Below are 23,076 nucleotides of genomic sequence, written 5' to 3' on the forward strand. Positions count from 1 at the left end.
TGTGAGGCAGACCTTGGGTTTGTCCCTCAGTGCTACATTAAAAGCAGAAACAGGGCCAGAGAACTCACTTGGACAGTGCGCTGCTTTGCCATGTGTGGGTTCAAGCCCAGGGCTATGGTCTCGTGTTTTGTTCTTTCCCTGCCTCTATCTGTACTTCAAAAAACAGAAAGGGGAGAGGCAGGGGGGCTGGGCGGTAGCGCAGCAGGTTAAGCGCTCATGGTGCAAAGCGCAAGGACAGGCGTAAGGATCCCAATTCGAGCCCCCAGCTCCCCACCTGTAGGGGGGTCGCTTCACGAGTGGTAAAGCGGGTTGGCAGGTGTCTTTCTCTCCCCCTCTGCGTCTTCCCCCGCCTCTCAATTTTTCTTTGTCCAGGCAGGAGTAGATAGCATAATGGTTATGCAAACAGACTCTCATGCCTGCCCCAGGTTCAATCCCTTGCACCACCATAAGCCAGAGATGAGCAGTGATCTGGTTAAGAAAAAAAAAAAAAATCTCTCTGTCCTATCCTACAACAGCAACAACAACAGGGCAACAATAAGGGCAACAAAATGGTAAAAATGGCCTCCAGGAGCAGTGGATTCTCAGTGCAGGCACTGAGCCCCAGCAGTAACCCTGGAGGCAAAACAAAAAGGGGAAATGTGTTAAGTCCCTATTTCCCTTTGCAACTTAATGCCCTTCACAAAAGGTGCTCATATCACCTTGTCCTAGCTTGCCACACTGGTTATTGAAACAGAAAAGGAACCCCGTAGGGGGAAGGGTGGGGTTTCTGTACAAGTGTAACCAAAAGGCTCTGTTGATCTAACCCTGTGTGTTTTTGTCATATAAGCCACTGCAGGTTTGTGAGCAGCACTGCTTCTGCAACAAAAGCCTAGATTCACCTCTTCTGGCAGGAGAATGGCCGCAGCCTGGGGGGCAGTCTTTTCCATGCTGGTGGCGTCCTGTGTCTGCACCACTGTCTTCCACAGAGAGCAGCAGACTTGGTTTGAGGGTGTCTTCCTGTCTTCCATGTGTCCCATCAATGCCAGTGACAACACATTATATGGAATTATGTTTGATGCAGGGAGTACTGGAACCCGAATCCACATTTACACCTTTGTGCAGAAAGCAGCAGGTGAGTACATCCTCTCCCCTCACCAGAGCCTTCCACTAGCATCCTCTTACAGAAACGAGTTTTCTAAGAATGTGAAATGTAAATTATATAGTCTTAAAGCCACTGTCTTCCTTCAGATAATGCTCAGGACTATACGTGAGTCCATTAAGTGTACTCAGTTCAGTGTGGGGGCGTCTGCGATGTCTATAGTTTATGACCTGTGTTCCCCAAGAAGTATAATTGTAATTTCCTTTCATCTTCTAAACATGGTTACTATTCCATTTACTGCTGCAAATGCTGGGAGAAGGTTCACCCTGTAGGGCAGCAGGTAGGGACGGGGACAAGCTCGCCTGCCTTGCTGTTTATACGCAGCTCAAGGTCCCTGCACCCTGTGGAATGCCCTGACACTGGGGACAGCTCAGGTGCTGTGGTGTCTCTCCCTTTCTTTCTTTTTTTTTTTTTACATTTTTTTAAATATTTTATTTAATTTATTTATTCCCTTTTGTTGCCCTTGTTGTTTTATTGTTGTAGTTATTATTGTTGTTGTCGTTGTTGGATAGGACAGAGAGAAATGGAGAGAGGAGGGGAAGACAGAGAGGAGGAGAGAAAGACAGACACCTGCAGACCTGCTTCACCGCCTGTGAAGCGACTCCCCTGCAGGTGGGGAGCCGGGGTTCGAACCGGGATCCTTAGACCGGTCCTTGTGCTTTGCGCCACCTGCGCTTAACCCACTGCGCTACAGCCCGACTCCCGGTGTCTCTCCCTTTCTTTCTGTCTCTTTTCTTGTTCGTTCTGTTGTTGTTTCCGGGCCTTCACCGTTCTGAGCCAACTTTTCCAGTGGGGAAGAAAGTGAGAGGAGGGAGGCTGAGCGCACTAGGGCCTGGGCTGAAACTTGGCTTATGTGTGCGGCAGGGAGCTGCACTAGCCCAGCCAGCTATCTCGTTGGCCTTTATTTTTCTACCTGAATGAAAACTCAGCATAGTGAAATTGCACCTGTGAGCCGCTCTGACTCGTCATAAAAAGGAAAAGTAGGTGGGGGCAGGCAGTGGTATACCCGGTTGAGAGCACACGCTATCAGAGCCCAGGACCCTGTCTTTCTCTCCCTCTCTGTCTTCCCACCCCTGTCAGTTTCTCTGTCCTATCAAATACAATAGGAAAAAGGAAAAAAAAAAAAAAAAGAATGGCCTCTGGGAGCTGTAGATTCATAGTGCTGGCACCAAGCCCCGGCGATAACCCTGGTGGCAAATAAAAACAGGAGGAGGAATGGAGGAGGCGGTGGCAATAGAGGGACCATAAAAATGAGCCCAGGCCTGAGCCCAGGCCTCCACTGTTCTGGGGGGGCGACTTGGTGTTGTGGTGCCTTTCTCTTTTTCCCTGCCTCTTTCTATCTGAACAGGTCAGCCTTGAGCAGTGAAGCCCTGGTAACGAGAGAGAGAGAGAGAGAGAGAGAGAGAGAGAATTCATTTAGTTACACCCCCCCCCCCAGTGTTCTTTTCCAGATTACAGAGTCTGGGGAGAGGAGGAGCAGCTGGGTGGCCACCAGAGAGATGTCTGAGCACACCTTCAGGGACTGCTTCTGCTCTTCATCCGTTTACCCAGCGCCCCACAGGCTGTTCCCGACAACTCTGGCAGGGCGGGGGGGGGGAGGGGGGAGCAGGTGGCAGGTTAATCTAGTAGGTCATGTGATGCATAGCCCATGGTATCAAAAGGAGCCTAACTTTTGGTAATCAGTCATCTCTCTTCTCTTTTGTTCCATGACAAAATAGGGCAGCTTCCAATTCTAGAAGGGGAAATTTTTGAATCTGTGAAACCAGGACTGTCTGCTTTTGCAGATCAGCCTAAGCAGGTGAGTATCTTACAATTAGACGCTTAAATCTTTAATACGTGGCAGTCTTACTAGTCTACTGTGTTAAAATCTTATGCTGTTAACTAATGATTCTGAGGGCACATGTAAGATCAGTTTTCTGTCCTCAGCTAATCTCTGGTATAACAGTAATTATACACCTAGAATCACCGGGGTTGGTGCAAGAAGAAAAGAAAACAGAGTTATTGCTGGGGCTCGGTGTCTGCATGCCTTGCTTTTATTCTCTCTCCTGTTCTCTCTTTTTAAAAGATTTATTAACATGAGAGAAAGAGAAGGGGAGGGGGGAAGAGGGAACCAGAGCATCACTCTGGCAGTGCAGTTTTGGGGACTGAACTCAGGACCTAGTGCTTTTAGGTCCAAAGCTCCAACCACTATGCCACTTCCATGGCTCCTACTTTTTCGTTCTTTCTGATGGAAGGAGGAAGGGAGAGAGGGAAGGAGATGGACAGAGAAACAAAGTAAAAGAGACGCATGTAGCAGTGTTCCTCTGCTCATGACGCTTCCCCACTGGGAAGGCTTGAGCTGGTTCCTGCTCTAGCAGCTGACCTGCCACCTGGTCCCTCTATTGAATACATTTTTATCCGCATGTAGGAATAACACCACCTTTTAAAATTTATTTATTTATTGGCTAGAGACATCCAGAAATCAAGGGGGAATGGGGATGATAGAGACGGAGAGAGACAGAGAGGCACCTGCAGCAGCCCTGCTTCACCACTTGCAAAGCTTTCCCCCTGCAGGTGGGGACTGGGGGCTCAAACCTGGGTCTTTGACACTGTAACGTGCACTCACCCAGGTGCGCCACCACCCGGCACCCTAATAACACCATCTTTTTAGAGATTGTACTGTAGGTGTTTACTGTTTAAGGTTTTGAATTGAAGCTATTAACTAGTATTAGCCATTGACTAATGTATACAGAAAATAGACATGAAATCCTGCTTATTTAGGTTTCTCCTTTATAGGTTGGAGCTCTCTCGCTACCTCACTGCTTTTACTCCTCTGAGCTTACTGAAAGAATAGGCCAGTGCCAGCAAATAAACCAATTGTTAAATGAGTGGGTTGTCTCTTTCAAAGGGTGCTGAGACCGTTCAAGGACTCTTAGATATAGCCAAAGCCTCAATTCCCCCAAGTCACTGGAAACAGACTCCTGTAGTCCTCAAGGCAACAGCGGGACTTCGCTTACTGCCAGAACAGAAAGCCCATGATCTTCTCTTTGAGGTAAAATTTAAAATCTGCTGCATACTCATTTTTTTTCCTATACAAAAATGTGGGGGCTGGGTGGTCGGGTCGGGGCACACCTGGTTGACCACGTTACAGTATGCAAGGACCCAGGTTTGAGCCCCTGGACCCCACCTGCAGGGGGAAAGCTTCACAAGTGGTGAAGCAGGGCTGCAGGTGTCTCTTTGTCTCTCTTCCTCTCTTATCACCCCCTTCCCTCTCAATTTCTGGTGGTCTCTATCCAATAAATAAATAAAGACAACAAAAATGTGTCATGACTTTTCTGACAACTCAGTATTTTTTCCTATGTGAATCAATTGTAGTTACGTTCCTTGAGTGTTACTGTTATCTTTAATATTTTACACACTGTAGTGACTTGTTCCTCTGTAGGTTCTTAGGGGAAAATAATGACTTCTGCTAAAATTTTATTTCGGGAAAATGAATAGAATTTCTTTTCTCTTTCAATCTGGAGTGCTTCATGGATTTGCATATCATCCTTAGGGCCATATCAGTCTTCTCTTTATTGCCAATTTTAGTCTGTATATTGCCAAAGCCAACAAAAAAGTAATCTACCTGCCTTCCTGCCTCTCTTCTTCCTCTCCTCCCTATTTCCCTCCTTTCTTTCCTTCCCTTCCTCTGCTCCCCTCTCTTCTTTACCTTCCTAGCCAGAGCACTGCTTAGTTCTGCACTGGCTTATGGTGATCTGTGGGACTGAACCCAGAATCTCCAAGCCTAAGGCATGGAAGTCTTTTTCAAAGGGCAGGGGAGATAGCATAATGGTTATACAGAATTCATGCCTGAGGCCCCAGGGTTCCAGGTTCAATCCCTGGCACCACCTTAAGCCAGAGCTCAGCCATGTTCTGGTCTCTATTTCTTTATCTCATTAAAATAAAATATTTTAAAAAGATAATTTTTTAAAAAAGTATTTTTCATAACCAAAAAAAGTCAGAATTTTTTGGGGGGGCTTGCTGGTGGCCCACCTAGTCGTGCACACACACTACAGTGTGCCAGGACCCAGGTTCAAGCTGCCAGTCCCCACCTGCAGAGGTAAAGCTTTACAAGTGGTGACGCAGTGCGGCAGGTGTCTCTCTGTCTCCTCCTTCCCTCTCGAGTTCTGGCTGTCTCTATCAAATAAATAAGGATAACAAAAAAGCCTTTTTATTTTTTATTTTAATTTATTTATAAAAAGGAAACACTGACAAAACCATAGGATAAGAGGGGTACAACTCCACATCCCATCCCCTCCCCTGATAGCTTTCCCATTCTCTATCCCTCTGGGAGTATGGACCCAGGGTCATTGTGGGATGCAGAAGGTAGAAGGTCTGGCTTCTGTAATTGCTTCCCCACTGAACATGGGTGTTGACTGGTCGGTCCATACTCCCAGCCTGCCTCTCTCTTTCCCTAGTGGGGCAGGGCTCTGGGGAAGCGGAGCTCCAGGACACATTGGTGGGGTTGTCTGTCCAGGGAAGTCTGGTTGGCATCATGGTAGCATCTGGAACCTGGTGGCTAAAAAGAGAGTTAACATACAAAGCCAAACAAATTGTTGACCAATCATGAACCTAAAGGCTGGAGTAGTGCAGATGAAGAGTTGGGGGTGGGGGAAGGGTGTCTCAGTTTTGTAGATAGCTAGTAGGCATATTTTAGTTCTGTTTGAAAGGGCCTGTGGCTATACTAGTGTGTGTGTGTGTGTGTTGTTTTTTTTTTTTTCCCTGAGCCTGAAATCTGGTAAGCAGGTGGATCCAAGTTATTGTCTGGGGAGATGATGTCATGGCTGGAAAAAGGACCAGAAATCTGGATCAGAGAAGAGAGTAGCTCCCAAATATGGGAAAGGTGTATAAATTGTTGACTGTAAAAAGTCTTTTTTTATAACCCCACGCTAGAATAGTTCTTAAGTCTTATAAAATACAGTCAAGATTATAAGAGAGGGAGTCAGGTGGTAGCACAGCAGGTTAAGCGCAGGTGGCACAAAGCACAAGGACCGACGCTTAAGGATCCCGGTTCAAACTCCCAGCTCCCCACCTACAGGGGAGTCGCTTCACAGGCGGTGAAGCAGGTCTGCAGGTGTCTGTCTTTCTCTCCCCCTCTCTGTCTTCCCCTCCTCTCTCCATTTCTCTGTCCTATCCAACAAGGATGACAACAATAATAACGACAACATTAAAACAACAAGGGCAACAAATGGGAATATATAATAAATAAATAAATAAATATTTTTAAAAATAGGTTATAAGAGAGCCTGGATAGCTCGGTCAGCAGAGCGTCAAGATTCTAAGATTACTTGGGCTTTAGCTCTACTTTGTGCCCTCTTGTAAGCAGTTATTAAATCACTAATAATTCTTTACAAGATTCAGCTAAGCTAGAGACATCTTTGTTTTCATGCTGGAGGAAATACAGTTTTTGTTTGTTTGTTTTCTTTTCCTCTAGGTAAAAGAGATCTTCAAGAAGTCACCTTTCCTAGTACCAGATGACAGTGTTAGCATCATGGATGGATCCTATGAAGGTGGGGTTGGAGTTGATATATATCCTAGGGGGAAAGGCCCCCCTAGAAAGATCCAGTTAGCAGTCTGGAAGGTAATTCAGTAAAGAGGGCACTGGACCTCCATGCATGAGGTCGATTCCTGGCATCTTGTGTCAGAATAAAGCTCTGATTCCTCTTTTTTTTTTTTTTTAATATATTTTTGTCTTTGTTTATTGGATAGAGACAGCCAGAAATTGAGAAAGAAGGAGGTGATAGAGAGGGAAAGAGACAGAGAGACACCTGCAGCCCTGCTTCACCACTTGTGAAGCTTTCCCCCTGCAGGTGGGGGACTGGGGGCTCGAACCTGGGTCCTTGCGCATTGTAATGTGTGCTCAACCAGATCCACCACTACCTGACTCCCCCAGTTCCTTTTTTGTCACCGATAACTAAATCTTTAAAATAAATGAAAGACCTGGATTAAAGGAATAAAGATAAGGGTACAGAAGAGAAACAAAGTAAGCAAGCGAGAAGGAAAGAGATAATGAAAGGTTAGCAAGGGGGCGGGCGGGGGCGCAGCGCGTTGAGCGCACGTGGCGCAAAGCGCAAGGACCGGCATAAGGATCCCGGGTCCGAGCCCCCGGCTCCCCACCTGCAGGGGAGTCGCTTCACAGGCGGTGCAGCAGGTCTGCAGGTGTCTGTCTTTCTCTCCCCCTCTCTGTCTTCCCCCTCCTCTCTCCATTTCTCTCTGTCCTATCCAACAACAACGACATCAACCCTGGAGACAAAAGAAAAAAAAAAAGATTAAGAAGAGAGAAATCTGTGGTTGAGATTTAAATTTAGAAAGAAAAAGAAAAAGGGAGTCGGGCAGTAGCACAGCGGGTTAAGCGCACATGGCGTGAAGTGCAAGGACTGGCATAAGGATCCTGGTTCAAGCCCCCGGCTCCCCCCCCCCCACCTGCAGAGAGATTGTTTCACAGGCGGTGAAGCAGGTCTGCAGGTGTCTATCTTTCTCTCCCCCTCTCTGTCTTCCCCTCCTCTCTCCATTTCTCTCTGTCCTATCCAACAATGATGACATCAATAACAATAATAACTGCAACAATAAAACAACAAGGGCAACAGAAGGGAATAAATAAAATATTAGAAAGGAAAAGAAAAAGATGTAACAAGGGGAAAGGAGGAAATGCTTTGGCATGTAATCCGTCTCTCTCTCTTCTAGGAATTCTAGCGTGGGTCACTGTGAACTTTCTGACAGGTAAGAAACTTTGAAGTTTATATTAACACCTCAGCTGGGCTTATACATGGTCAGAGAGCAAAACTAGCTTTCTTGTTTTCTCTATTTTCCTTTCTTTTGGGAAGTGAAAAGGAGGGAGACTAGGTGGTGGTGCAACTGGTTAAGTGTATGCATTACGGTGTGCAAGGACCCAAGTTCAAGCCCCTGGTCCCTATCTGCAGAGGGGAACTTCATGGGCAGTGAAGCAGTGCTGTTGGTGTCTGTCTCTTTCTCTGTCTCCCCATTCCCTCTCAATTTCTCAGTTGCTATCCAGTAAAAAAATAAATAGAAAAAAAGTTATCATGTTGGATAAGCCAGAAAGAGAAGGACTAATTACTGAATGTTCTCACTCAAAGGTGGAACTTAAGAAAACAAAGAGACTCTCATGCCTGAGGCTCCAAAGTCCCAGGTTCAATCCCCTGCACCACCATAAGCCAGAGCTGAACAGTGCTCTGGTAAGAAAAAAAAAAAAAAAAAAAAAAAGACAGTAAGGGAAAACACAAAGTGAAACTTGGACTGTTTGTGGTTTATTGCACCAAAGCAAAGGACTCTGGAGAAAGAGGGGAAAAGGACGGGGGGGGGGGGGAGGACTGGGGTCCTGGTGCATGATGGGGGAGAGGGTCTTAGGTTGGAGGAGGGTCTGTTTCCCAGACACCTAGACACCTGTCACAGGAAGATGAGGGAGGGTTTGTGCCCATGTGTCAGTGACTTCACTGAAAACCCTTAACTCCCCAACCAAATATTAAAAAATGAAAAGAAAAAGAAAGTTAATGTTTATCATTTGCCTTTAAGGCTTCAGCTGCAGCACAAGATGTATGTATGTATGTATTTCTGTCATAACCGGGACTTCCCTGCTCTGAGCTGACTTCTTTTTTTAAAAAAAAAAATTTTTTATTTATAAAAAGGAAACATTGACTAAACCATAAGAGAAGAGGGGTACAACTCCACACAGTTCCCACCACCAGAACTCTGTATCCCATCCCCTCCCCTGATAGCTTTCTTATTCTTTAACCCTTTGGGAGTATGGACCCAAGGTCATTGTGGGTTGCAGAAGGTGGAAGGTTTGGCTTCTGTAATAACTCGCACGCTGAAGATGGGCGTTGACTGGTCGATCTATACTTCCAGCTTATCTCTCTCTTTCCCTAGTGGGGAAGGGCTCTGGGGAAGCGGAGCTCCAGGACACATTGGTGGGGTTGTCTGTCCAGGGAAGCCTGGTTGGCATCATGGTAGCATCTGGAACCTGGTGGTTGACAAGAGAGTTAACATACAAAGCCAAACACATTGTTGACCAATCATGAACCTAAAGACTGGAATAGTGCAGATGAAGAGTTGGGGGGGGGGGGTCCTTCATTTTGTAGATAGCTAGTATGAGCTGACTTCTTTTTCCACGGAGGGAGAGAGAGAGGGAAAGAGAGAAAGAGATATAATAGCAGTGAAGTTTCCTCCAATGCAGTGGAGGCTGAACTCAAACCTGGGTTATGTGCATGGCAAAGCAAGTGCCCTAACCTAATGAGCTATCTTGCCAGTCCTGCAGTAAGAATATTTCTAGAGTAGTATCTGCTTTCATCCTATGGGGCCAGGGAGCAGTGGGGAATAGAGTCCCTCCTACATATGGCAAGAGCAAGAGAGACATTACAGCCAGAAGCCTGTTGGATTTTACAGAAAACAGATGTTTAGAGCTGCCTTTTGTTCACAGGACAGTTGCATGGTCATAGCCAGGAGACTGTGGGGACCTTGGACCTGGGGGGGGCCTCCACCCAAATCACGTTCCTACCCCAGTTTGAGGTGAGTCTATTATTTGAAAGTCTGGATAGCAGCCCACTTAGTTTTACCCACATGCCAAGAAAGTGAAATCTCATTTTCAGATCGTAGCTCTACTACACATAAGCTGAGTAGAGTTGATTAATTCCTAAAAGTGAACTCACTTTCCATTGTCCATTCACTGATAAACGTCCCTTTGATTTCTCAGACCATACAAGATTAGCAATGTAATATCGCCTTCATTTCTGACTTTTAGGGGAGGTACAGGTATGGTGATAATAACATCTTCAGAGAATTACAGATCCTGAATAATCTTTTGCTTTTTTCTGATTTGCAGAAAACCCTGGAACAAACCCCTAGGGACTACCTCACGTCCTTTGAGATGTTTAACAGCACATATAAACTCTATACACACAGGTGAGGTGGGGGGAGAACATCAGTATTTCATGTTGTATATTGCTCCAAACATTGCAAATTCAAAGTATTTTCACATCTGTCATTACATTTGACCAGCCTTACATAGTCTTTGCCAATCTCCAGAGGTGTGTTAGCTGAAACTAGGGAATTTATCAAAGCCCCAGAGACCCAAGAAATTTCTCAGTTCTTGGCCTTAAATGTATATATATATATACACATTTAAGGCCAAGAACCAAGAAATATATATATGTGTGTATATATATATATATTATAATGTATATATATATTTAAAACTTAGGACCCAGGAGGTAGCACACTGCATAAGGTGCCGGGCTCTCAAGCATGAGGTCTCAGGTCGGATCCCCCACAACTCTTGTGCCAGAGTGATGCTCTGGTTCTTTCTATATTAATAAACTATATATTTAAAGATTTAAAGAACTGAAAATTCTATAGAGGATATTTGGGGAAGGTTCAACGAAAATTAAGCCAACTCATTTGAGTTGACCTTAAGTTGTTCGAAATGCAGCCTAGAATTTGATCAGTGAGGCTGGGAGCTAAGATAATGAGAGTTGTTTGGTGGGTGGCTCCCACTGTCACTGACTCTGACCTTTAAGTCACAGCTGTCAAAGGTTCTAACTGCATGACTTTGACCTAAATGAGTAGGTCTTAGAGAACAAGGTTCTCTTTTCTCTAGAGGGCTACAGAGAAACCATCAGACTTTTAAAAGGTAATTTTAGGACCAGCACGAAATTAGTCAATCCTGTATTTTACAGTTACTTGGGATTTGGATTGAAAGCTGCAAGACTAGCAACCCTGGGAGCCCTGGAGACAGAAGGTTTGTCTGGGGAACTGTGTCGGGTGGGATATGGTGAGAGTGACACCTCTCTCTCCTTTAGCAGTGACACTGTGAAGGGAAAGATTACGTTGAATTAGGAAGCTTATGTTGTATCACAGACTTAATACAGCATATTTCTACTTTGTGGCTTCATATTTGTGTTATACACATGACTAACCATTTCTTTCTTTTTTTTTTTTTTATCTTTATTTGATAGCCACAAACCAAGAGGGGAGGGGGTGATAGAGAGGGAGATAGATAGAGAGACACCTGCCACACTGCTTCACCACTTGCAAAACTTTCCCCCTGCAGGTGGGGACCAGGGGCTCGAACCTGGGTCCTTGCACACTGTAATTTTTTTTTTAATTTATTTTTTCCCTTTTGTTGCCCTTGCTGTTTTATTGTTGTAGTTATTATTGTTGTTGTTGGATAGGACAGAGAGAAATGGAGAGAGGGAGGGGAAGACAGAGAGGAGGAGAGAAAGACAGACACCTGCAGACCTGCTTCACTGCCTGTGAAGCGACTCCCCTGCAGGTGGGGAGCCGGGGTTCAAACTGGGATCCTTAGGCTGGTCTTTGTGCTTTGCACCACCTGTGCTTAACCCGCTGTGCTACAGCCCGACTCCCGCACACTGTAATTTATGCGCTCAACCACGTGCACCACTACCCAGCCCCACTAACCATTTCTAGAATGAGGTTTACATGGGAAATAGCCTGTTTCTAGGAGGCTGGCATGTCAGCAAAAATTCAAAACTATGGGCCAGGCGGTGTGGTGTACCTGGTTAAGTGCACTCATCATACGTAAGGACCTGGGTTCAAGCCCCTGCTCCTCACCTCCAGTGGAATGCTTCATGAAGCAGGTCTGCAGGTGTCCTATCTTTTTCTCTCCCTTTTTTTTTTCTTTTTCTTTTTTCCTCCTCCAGGGTTATTGCTGGGCTCGGTGCCTGCACCATGAATCCACCGCTCCTGGAGGCCATTTTTCCCCCCTTTTGTTGCCCTTGTTGTAGCTTCGTCGTGGTTATTATTATTGCCCTTGTTGACGCAATTCGTTGTTGGATAGGACAGAGAGAAATGGAGAGAGGAGGGGAAGACAGAGGGGGAGAGAAAGACAGACACCTGCAGACCTGCTTCACCGCCTGTGAAGCGACTCCCCTGCAGGTGGGGAGCCGGGGGCTCGAACCGGGATCCTTACGCCGGTCCCTGCGCTTTGCGCCACGTGCGCTTAACCCGCTGCGCCACCGCCCGGCCCCCCCTCTCCCTTTCTGTCTCCCCTCCCTTCGTTATTTTCTCTGCCTCCCTAAATAAAATGGGGGGGGGGAGATGGCTGCCAGAAGTGGGGGTTCATAATGTTGGCACTGAGCCCCAGTGACAACCCTGGGGGCAATAAATAAACAGGAAGGAAGGAAGGGAGGGAGGAGCAAAACAAGACTCAGTGTGAATTTAGCGGGAGCTTGCTCAAACCCTTAGCTTTGGGTGGGAGACAGCAAGTATATGGATCCACTCAGATTCTAGTACAGTAGCTGAGCAATACCACCTCTTCACAGGCGAGACTCCGAGCTCAGCTTTGGGGGTCAGGTAGAACTGGGCTCAGTGCCAGTTTTGTGATTTGGGGCAATCTTCCTGCACTCTTTTATTCACCTAAAAATGAGCGTTTGCATGGAACATATTTTGTACTATCCCTGGATCACATTAAGCTATAATTGTGATGATGGTTGTATAGTATTTCTGAGTTTACAAAACATCTTCAAGTGTATTTATTCTTTCTATTCATCTTGAATTTCATTTTTCTCATGTCAGATTCAGTCTTACGCACCCACACTTCCATTGAGCCACCTCCCTGGCCCAAACTCTGTGTGTGTGTGTGGGGGGGGGGGACACGAAGTGAGAGTATCCAAGCAAAGCACTGTCACACCACCCTCGGAGTCACACTTACTTTGTCTGTGTTGCTCTCGGTGGTGCCAAGGCTCATGCTCTGCCACTGAGCCACCTCCCTGGCCCCACACACACTTTATTAACAGGGACCAGTGAGGGACGGAGAACGGTATTTTCCCATTTTTAATCCATCTTAGGTTTTGGATTTCTTTGCAATGTGATAGTCATTCCCCTTGCCACATGTGCATTTACACAAACAACCTGCCTGTATTCTTGGGATTCACCAGCTCTGCAAAGCCCATCTATTAACTAGAGTTAGGAATCCTGCCAGGACCAAGGAGGTAGTTCAGCAGATTAGAGCCAAGACTCCCATCCCAGATCCAGTCCTGGCTCTGCCATATCCCAGAGCTAAGCTGTGGTCTGATACCTATCTATCTCAGATAAGTAAATCTTTACAGAAGAATTCCCGTCATAAGATAGGGTCGTGTAGCTAATTTTGTAGGATTTTTTAAAATTAATTTATTTAAGAAAGGAGAAATTAACAAAATCATAGGATGGGTGGTACAACTCCACACCATTCCCACCACATCTCCATATCCCATCCCCTCTCCAATAGCTTTCCCATTCTCTATCCCTCTGGGAGCATGGACAGGGTCATTTTGGGATGCAGAAGGTGGAAGGTCTGGCTTCTGTAATTGCTTCCCCACTGAACATGGGCGTTGACTGGTTGATCTATACTCCCAGTCTGCCTCTCTCTTTCCCTAGAAGGGTGAGTCTCTGGGGAAGCTGAGCTCCAGGACGCATTGGTGGGGTCTTCATTTTGTAGGATTTTAAAGCACAGCCATCTCTGTGATTCCTTTCAACCCTACTGGCTGCTTGCTTGCCTTCCTCTTAATCCGTACCTCTGACTCCAGCTCTGGTTTCTTTCAGGAACTGATGGGCATACATTCCGAAGTGCTTGTCTGCCAAGGTGGTTAGAAGCAGAGTGGATATTTGGGGGTGTGAAGTACCAGTATGGTGGCAACCAAGAAGGCAAGTTACTAATTTTTCTACTGGTGGAAATTTCCAGAGCTCAAGGGAAGCTGTCATGTTGCAGTGACTCATTCTAACTATCTTGGTATGCCTCCAGGGAATAGTGTGAAAGTGACAGTAATTAAGTCAGGCATTACTCTGTATCCTACTCTCTGTCTTCGGCTGAGTATTACAGAACTGGTCTAGGGACAGGCAAAGTAGCTCACTTGGATAGTATACTGCTTTGCCATGGGTGTGACCCAGGTCCAAGCCCAGGCCCCACTTGGTTTGAAGGAAGCTTCAGTGTTCTGACTTTCTCTCTCTCTCTCTCTCTGGCCCTCTCTATGAAAAAGAAGAAAGGAAGGAAGGATGGAGAGGGAGGGGCGGGGGCCAGGTGGTAGCGCATAGTACGAAGTGCAAGGACAGGTGCAAAGATCCTGGTTCTAGTCCCTGGCTCCCCACCTACAGGGAAAAGCTTCACAAGTAGTGACACAGTGTTGCAGATATCTCTGTCTCCCCATTCTCTATTCATTTCCTCTCCGTGTTCAATAAATAAATAAAAGATTTGAAAAAATCTGATCTATGACTGGCAAGATAGTCCACCTGGATAGTACACTTGCTTTGTCAGGAACATGGTCTAGCCCTCAATGTACTGAAGTTCCGTGGGGCTTTTCTGTCTGTCTGTCTGTCTGTGTCAGAAAAAAGTCAACCTGGAGTAGTGAAGCTCAATTTAATTGGTCTAATGCATTGTAGTCACTGCCCTCAACAGGGTGAAAATGTTTCCGGTTCAGTTAACTTTTAGCTATTTCAGCTACAGTAAAGGTAAAATTGAGAGGGCGGGGGAGATAGCATAATGGTTATGCAAATAGACTCTCATGCCTGAAGCTCCAAAAGTTCCAGGTTCAATCCCCCACACCACCATAGGCCAGAGCTGAGCAGTGCTCTGGTCTCTCTCTCTCTCGCCCCCTCTCCTCCTTCTCTCTGCGTCTCTCTCAAAAATAAGTATTTTTTTAAAAGGTAAAATTGAGGTATTAGGAAGAATAATTCACCTCAGCTATGATAAAAGTCATAGAATTTAAAATACAAGAAGAAACTTAATTAGGCTGGGAGGTGCTGATAGACTGTGCACCAGACTATGTAGCTATGTAGGAGACCCCAGGCTCTTGTCTGGGCCCCGCATGGGAGCGCCATGGCGCTGGGCCGAGCTCCACAGATGGTGGCGCTGTGCTGTGGTGCTGCTCCCCTTCTCTCTTTCTATCTGAAATAGAATTGAAAAAGTTGATCCAGGAGCAGCAGAGTCACACTTCTGAGGTCCTAGCACTGGGTGAAAAAAACAATACAGAGAGCTGAATTTTTATAGTCAAGGAAGCAGGTGGTCTTTCAGATGCTTCTCATAAACATAGTGAAACACAGTGGTAGGCAGCAACTCACAGTCAGCCTGAGTGCTTTAGTAAACAGAGAGGATGACCACCACGAAGAAACCCCAGGACCCTTCCTCCAGAGTAAGGAGTCTGCAGGTGTGCTTGTGTTTTGCAAGCCCTTTGGTCATCAATCTCAGCAGTTGCTTTCCTTGCTCCTCCTGCTCTTTCTTCATTGGCTGCAGTAACTTACTCAGAGCGTGAGCCCTTCTTCCCCTGATGTTTATCTCACCTGGTGTCTGTGCGCCTTTGCTTCAGCAGGAGAGACGGGCTTTGAGCCCTGCTATGCTGAAGTGCTGAGGGTGGTCCAAGGCAAACTTCACCAGCCAGATGAGGTCCAGAGAAGCTCCTTCTATGCCTTCTCTTACTATTATGATCGAGCTGTTGATACAGACATGATTGGTGAGTCCACTCCAGGTCCCAGGGCAGGGCTGGGAGCCAGGCCAGGTAAAGGGAGGTGCCGGGCTAGTGATACTTTTTCTTTTTTTCTTTAAAGTAATTATTTTAAATATTTACTTACTCCCTTTTGTTGCCCTTTTTTTTTAATTGTTGTAATCATTATTATTATTTATGTTGTCATTGTTTGATAGGACAGAGAGAAATAGAGAGAGGAGGGGAAGACAGGAAGACAGAGAGGGGGAGAGAAAGATAGACACCTGCAGATCTGTTTCACCACTTGTGAAGTGACTCCCCTGCAGGTAGGGAGCTGGGGGCTCGAACCGGGATCCTTACACAGGTCCTTGTGCTTTGTGCCACATGCGCTTAACCCACTTCGCTACCGCCCAACTCCCGCGATACTTTCTTGAGTGTGAGAGAGAGCTCCTCTGGGAGGTCACCTGCTTTGCCATTTGCATTTGCACAACCCAGGTCCGAGCCCTCAGTACACCTGGAGAGTCCTGTGGCACTGGGAGGAGCTTCAGCGTGGGGTGTGTCTCCCTCACTTTGCCTGGAAGAGCTGGAGCAGTGAAGCAATGGCCAAATGATCAAGAAATTAAATGATAACCATAACATAATAATGCTTTGTCAGAGGTGATGCAGGCTAATTGTTCTGAGTGACAGTAGTTATTAAAGTGTAAGAGTGAGGCCAGGTGGTGGCGCACCCGCTTGAGCACACACATTATTAACGTGTTCGAGCCCCAGCCCCACCTGCAGGGGAAAAGCTTCACGAGTGGTGAAGTAGTGCTGCAGTTTTCTCTTCCCCCTCCCCTCCTCTCTCAATATCTATCTGTCTGTATGCAAAACAGAGAAAAAAAGTTAGAAAACCTGTAAAAGAGAGCTAGGGAGATAGCGTAATGGTTATGCGAAAGACTCCTACGCCCGAGGACCCAAAGTTCTAGGCTCAGTACACCCTGTGCCACCATAGGCTAGAGCTGCGCAGTGCTCTAGACTGTCTGTGTGTCTCTAAAATAAAACAAATAGAATACGTATTTTAAAAAATGAATAAGTAGGGACCAGGTGGTGGCACACCTGGCTAAGCGCTCACATTACAGTGTGCAAGGATGCAGGTTCAAACCCCTGGTCCCCACCTGCAGGGGGAAAGCTTTGCAGGTGGTGAAGCAGGGCTGCAGGTGTCGCTCTGTCTCTATCCATCTTCCCCACCCCTCTTAATTTCTTTCTGTCTCTATTCAACAATAAATAAATAAATAATTTTAAAAAATAAATAAGTAAATCCCTAAAAACAAAAACAAAAAAAACATAGTGGCCCACAGGTGGCATAGTGGACAGAGTGCTGCACTTGAAAACATAAGGTTCTGAGTTTGATCCCTGGCGTTGCATATGCCAGAGTAATACCCTGCTCTCTTTCTCCATCTTTTAAAATTATTACTATATTTTATTTATGTATTTATTTATTTCCTCCAGGGTTATTGCTGAAGCTCGGTGCCTGCAGTACGATTCCACTGCTCCTGGAGGCCATTTTTCCCATTTTATTGCCCTTGTTGTTGTCATTATTATTGTTGTCATTGCTGTTGTTTTTGCTGGATAGGACAGAGAAATCGAGAGAGGAGGGGAAGACAGACACCTGCAGACCTGCTTCACCAGTTGTGAAGCGCCCCCCCTCCCCCGCAGGTTGGGGGCCGGTCCTTGCACTTTGCGCCATGTGTGCTTAACCCACTGCGCTACTGCCCAGACTCCCCTCTTTCTCCACCTTTCATTAATAAATAAATGAATCAGGCTGGGTGGTGGTTCACCTGGTTGAGCGCATGTTACAGTGATTAAGCACCCAGGTTCAAGCCCCCAGTCCCCACCTGTGTCTAAATTATTGATAATGATCATTTTTCAAAATGATCAAGAGGGGTAGCCTCAGTAGTGATTGGGAAAGCTTTGCAAGTGGTAAAGCAGTGCTGCAGGTATCTCTCTCTCTCTCTACCTCTTTATCTTCCCTATCCTCTCAATTTCTGGCTATCTCTATCCAATATATAAAGATTTTTTAAAAAATAAGTAAATGAATCTTTAAAAAAAATTAGGATAGGGCTAGGAAAACAGCATAAATGGCTATGCAAATGACTTTTAAGCCTGAGGCTCTGAGTTCCCAGGTTCAAGCCTCAGCATCACTATAAACCAGAGCTGAGAAGGGCCATCTTGGGGGGTGGGGGGAATAGACTACATGTATTATATTTATATTGTATGACTACATCTGTTACATTAATGTTGATTAATTTCTAGTTTTCACTATTATATATCACTAAGATGCGTTTTATTGAAGGTTTTTTGACTATTCTGTTTAATTTCAGATTATGAAAAGGGGGGTGTTTTAAAAGTTGAAGATTTTGAAAGAAAAGCCAGGGAAGGTAAGTAGTCACAGCCATCCTTGAGCCAGTGAGGCAGTGGCCACAAATTCCATGACCTTAACCTAAGCTAAAACGCCCTGCTCAAAGGTGGCCTTCCTGTCTTTTCCAGGAATTAAAATAAATGGCATTAGTGTGTGTGTGTGTGTGTGTGTGTCAGTGTGTAACATATCCTCCATGAAACTTAGACATCTAGACTTTGCTTTTTAAAGTCCATATTTGAAGAAACTCACACCTCAGTTGGCTGCAAATGTGAATTCCATTCTTCACTCCTTCACTTTCAGTGTGTGACAACTTGGAAAACTTCACTTCAGGCAGTCCTTTCCTGTGCATGGATCTCAGTTACATCACAGCCTTGCTGAAGGATGGCTTCGGCTTTGCAGACAACACTGTTTTGCAGGTGAGAGAGAGGGTCCTGGAGTCATGAAACAGTCTTCTTATTTGGGAGTTGGGAAGAAGAGAGCTGTGAACCACAGCAGCTATGTAGGTAGCATGTCAGTAAAACTGGTAGAGAGTTCTGGTTGGAGGAGAGGTGGACAGTTGGAATTCCTTCCCTGTTGGTCTCCCTCTCACCTTTGAAGTATTTCCAAGGAACCGGTAGGATTCTGAAGAAAACTGTTTCAGAAGCACTGATCTCGTTATCACTGAGGAAACCTAGTATAAACTTTTGCCCAAAGTCAACCTAGAAAGTCCTCTCTAGAAGGCCTTGAGTGAGAACAGTTCCTGGATCAGAAGACTCAGAATCGCAGGCACAGGGCTGGCAAAATACCACCAGTAGCTCAAATCTGGGTATTGGACTTGCTCTGCTTTGTGCACAACCCGTTTTGAGCCTGGCCTCCACCTCATTTAAGGAAGAAGCCTGGGTGTTGTGGTATCTTTCCTTCTTTCTGTCTAAAATGTTGGTTCAGAGAAGCGATGCCCAGGGACAGGCATACAGGCAGTAGGCCATGCTGGGAAGGAAGCCGTTTCAGAGAGAGGTAGGGGAAACATCCAAATGCAAGTGACCCTTGGTTTGGCCACATGGGCGATCTCGCGTGTTCTCTGCCTATCATGCTGGCTAGTGTTGGATATAACCACTTTTTTTTTTTTTTTTTTACTCTTAGCCAGAAATTGAGAGATGGGGGAGATAGAGAGACACCTGCAGCCCTGCTTTACCACTCATGAAGCTTTCCCCCTGCAGATGGGGACTGGGGGCTTGAACCCAGGTCCTTATGCACTGTAATATGTGTTCAACCACGTGTGCCACCACCTGGCCCCAATATGACCACTTCTTTTCTCCTTCTCAACAGCTCACAAAGAAAGTGAACAACATAGAGACAGGCTGGGCCTTGGGGGCCACCTTTCACCTGCTGCAGTCTTTGGGCATCTCCCACTGAGGCCAAGCCTTCCTCTGAGGTCTGCACTTGCCAAGCCTTCTGAAGAAGAGAAGACACTCACATTCCGAGCTTGGGTGGGAGCAGCCTAGGCTGAAGCCCAGCTGCTGGCTTCCACAGAAGAATGCACTTTTGTAGAGAGGTCCTGCAATGAATCTACAGATTTGGGTTTTATTAATTTTGTCCATCTAATGTGAACTGTTACCTAATCACTCTGTGGGTACAACTGGCGCCAGAGTCTAAATCTTTGAGATTCCCTGTGTGTCACAGAGAACCAAGAGGAATAGCTTTGGAACTTAACCTTGGAAAGCCCAGGGACAAGCCCCTGGGAACCAAAGAAAATCTTTAACCTTTGAGTGCCTCATTTTTCTAAATTTTTTGTTCTTATATGCTAAATTAAGCTGAGTGAAATCCCATAAACTATCAATACTAGTATTTTCTCTCCCTACACACTACCCTGCCCAGCCCTTATCTCCAACCATCTTACCTAAATGAGAAAAGTTTTATTCATTTATAATTCAGTGAGAAAAAAAAAAAAAAAGATGCCATGTCTGAAACTGTGATCCTCCTTTGTGTTGGCTCTTAGCCTAAGTTTTAATAGGCTAGAGAGTGACTCCTAGCTGTATAGTATAGATGCCAGTCTTAGGAAGGAGACCATCTAGCCTCTAGGGGTCTACTTGGAGGGGGTGGTTGTCTCATGAGTGTCTGTGTGTGTGTGTGCGCCTTTTTTTGTCTTTTTCCCCACCCTTCTCATTTTCAGAGGGCGAGAGAGATGCACCTCGGCACCACTACACCATTCGTGAAGCTTCCCCTGGTGTAGGTGCTTCCATGTGGTGCTGGGGACCCCAGCGCAGGCATGGTAAAGGATACACTTCACTGGCCCCTAGACCACTTTCTTTTAATCACATTTTTGTCAAGCATGATTGTTAACAAATACAACCTTATAGGAGTGTATAGGTATTCAGTGCTGGTGCACCCCCACACACAGACACCCACCCATCCACCAGTATGTCTCTAGAATTTGGCATCCTAGACTTGTTTTTGTCTCTGAGTAACCTATCTCTACCTTAGCTTTTGGTCTGTGATGAGAAACTTGTGCTTGTGCTATTCAAAGATCTGAATTTTGGTCACAGTCCCTTTCAGTTTGTCCTTTTATTCTGTTCACAATAGCAGCTTTTCCTGCCCTCCTGTTCATTTATCTGGCATTCTCTGGGGGGGGGGGGTGTGATTTTTTTTTTTTTGCCTAGTTCCAAGGTTAACAGCACCCTTTTTGATGATACCTAACAACTGTTTTGTTTTGTTTTTTCTCTTTAGAGACAGAGCTTTTTTGCAATGTGGTGGTGACCAGGCTTGAACTTCAGTTCTGCACATAGCAAAACAGTGCACTACCCAATGAGCTATCAGTATTTCCCTGCTCCCCTTGGTTAGCCATTTTAGCCCACATTAGTGCGATAGGTTAATTCTCTTTGAATTTGAGTGCTGGAGCTCTTGATGTCACTTACTTCCCCTAAGATTCATTCTCTTGTTTACTTCCTATGTGACCATCATCTTCTTCACCCAGGCAAGTGCACTTGGAGCGGGAGGTTCCTTGGAGCCTTGCTCCCCTGACCTTCAGCTTCTTTCTAGCCATCTGTAGCTTCCTAAACTAGCTCTCAGAATAGACTTTATCTCTGTTGTCTCACAGAGAGTATTAATTATACCTGGGCCCCACGTGTATTCTTTGGGAAGCTTACTTTTTAAAGTTATTCCATTGGGTCAAAGACTATTATGCATCTCATATGCTCAAGTAATTAGGCAAATTTCTATATACTCACCACCCCCAACAAATTTTAGTTAGCTTCTAGACCCTTAAAACATCTTTGTCAAAAAGCTAGGATATAAGAACCAGTCCTAATATACTAAATGTTGCCCCACATGTTTAGAAAAAGACTTGTTGCCTCCAATAGAAATCAAAGTTATCCCAAGAAAAAAAATCTGTGTTGACTAAAGATTCCTCCAACTTGACAAGTATAGAGGTAAATTTCCCTAGTGATTATCAGATTGTGTCTGAAGCTTTTCTGACAAATAGGGGCCATGTGTTGTTCACCACTCCTTAGGTAATCCCAAATACCTTCAGAACTCTTGAGTATATATGCATCAACTCCAGAAATGTATTTGTATGTAGTCTGACGTCAGAACTTCTGAAGAATTAGCCAATGTATTAATTCTAGGAGAAATTTGAAGAATTTCTACTCTTCAGAAAGAAACTTTCATCTATCTTTGTTGCCCATTTGTGTCCCTATGGGGAATTATATTAAGGGGTTTACAGAGATTCTATTACCAGTTAAGTGTAACTGGAAATGTGTCCATGTATTTCAAATACTTAGGACATCACTTGGGATATGGGGAATGTTGGGTATCATTATCAGATGAAAAATGTCATCTGTGGGTCATGGAGGGCCTTGTAAGGAGTGCCTAAAATTTCTTCCTATCTTGCCTGATTTTGTTTGAAAACTTTGGAGAGCTCATGTTTCCTTTATCTGAGTTGGGTGGTTTTTTTTGAAAGATGACAATTACTTTTTTGGGGGGAGGACTCTGCTAATAATTGTACAGCTTTTCACAGCAGCTACCTTTCTTTATTCTGGGTATGTTTGGGGGGGGACTCTGCTAGTAATCGTACAGCTTTTCACAGCAGCTACCTTTCTTTATTCTGGGTATGTTTGGGGGGGGGGGACTCTGCTAGTAATCGTACAGCTTTTCACAGCAGCTACCTTTCTTTATTCTGGGTATGTTTGGGGGGGGGGACTCTGCTAGTAATCGTACAGCTTTTCACAGCAGCTACCTTTCTTTATTCTGGGTATGTTTGGGGGGGGGGACTCTGCTAGTAATCGTACAGCTTTTCACAGCAGCTACCTTTCTTTATTCTGGGTATGTTTTTTCCTGAGGTTTTAGGAAGGTTTGTGATATTTTTACTTTTTTTTTTTTTTTTATTATACTAATGAATTTTCTGTATTTACTTGAAGTGCTCCCTATGCTAACAAAACTTTGATACCTACAAAAATTATGCCCCTAAGTAGATTATTCTGATTTAAAGGCTATTTCTTCTCATCTTCAAAGCAAAGTAAATCTAACGAGTCCAAAAATCTCTTTATAAGGCATTTCTGGTAGTTTGAAGTGATTTAAGAACTCATATAAAGACACCACCACCCCCTAGTTGGCCATGAGTCTGCTATGAAAAAAAAATCTGCTGCTAATCGTATTTTCCCCTTGATCTGGATCCTTAGGCTTAAAACCTGTGCAATAGTTATTTATTGTTATATTACTGAACAGATGACGGTGTCCCAGAAAGGAGCCATAAGTAAAACCGAAATGTACTGTGAAGAGGAAGAAGTAATAATTACCATTAGTAAGATTTAGTTTTCTTTTGGAAAGTCCAGTCTACCTATAACATAGGTTATAGAACCATTTGTTTAAACTGCATTCTCTAGTGTTAATTCTAAAACAGTGATTATTATAACTAAAATGCATTGAGTCTTTGATTGTTGTCTTTATAAAAAAAAACCTATAATTTTATGACCAGCATTAAAAACCAACTGTCTAAATCTGTTAGAAAAGTTGTTGACAAATGAAAATGAATTAGACAGTACTTGAGTAATTTGTGTTTTAGAAATTAAAAGCTCTTTTCAACCAAATCATAATAGTCTTTCTTTGGTGTCCCCTCCTTGGGTTGA

At 44.9% G+C, this 23,076-nt stretch overlaps 1 protein-coding gene across 4 annotated transcripts; it reads left to right on the forward strand.

The window, feature by feature from the left end:
* The first annotated feature begins 894 nt into the window (after positions 1-894).
* On the forward strand, positions 895-23,037 carry ENTPD5 (ectonucleoside triphosphate diphosphohydrolase 5 (inactive)). 4 transcript variants are annotated; one of them, XM_060175477.1, is made up of 13 exons: positions 895-1,111; positions 2,857-2,936; positions 4,026-4,169; positions 6,591-6,666; positions 7,841-7,876; positions 9,591-9,679; positions 9,993-10,072; positions 10,846-10,907; positions 13,709-13,810; positions 15,466-15,609; positions 17,940-17,996; positions 18,278-18,393; positions 19,283-23,037. In XM_060175477.1, the coding sequence occupies exons 1-13, from the start codon at positions 895-897 to the stop codon at positions 19,367-19,369; spliced, it is 1,290 nt and encodes a 429-aa protein (XP_060031460.1). In that variant the 3' UTR covers positions 19,370-23,037. The 4 variants fall into 4 exon arrangements, with proteins under 4 accessions (XP_060031460.1, XP_060031461.1, XP_060031463.1 ...); XM_060175478.1 differs by having other exon boundaries at positions 15,469-15,609; XM_060175480.1 differs by having other exon boundaries at positions 15,469-15,609; positions 18,278-18,389; positions 19,278-23,037.
* The last annotated feature ends 39 nt before the right edge of the window (positions 23,038-23,076 follow it).

The sequence above is a fragment of the Erinaceus europaeus genome, chromosome 16 (assembly GCF_950295315.1).
Source record: "Erinaceus europaeus chromosome 16, mEriEur2.1, whole genome shotgun sequence".
Lineage (NCBI taxonomy): Eukaryota > Metazoa > Chordata > Mammalia > Eulipotyphla > Erinaceidae > Erinaceus > Erinaceus europaeus.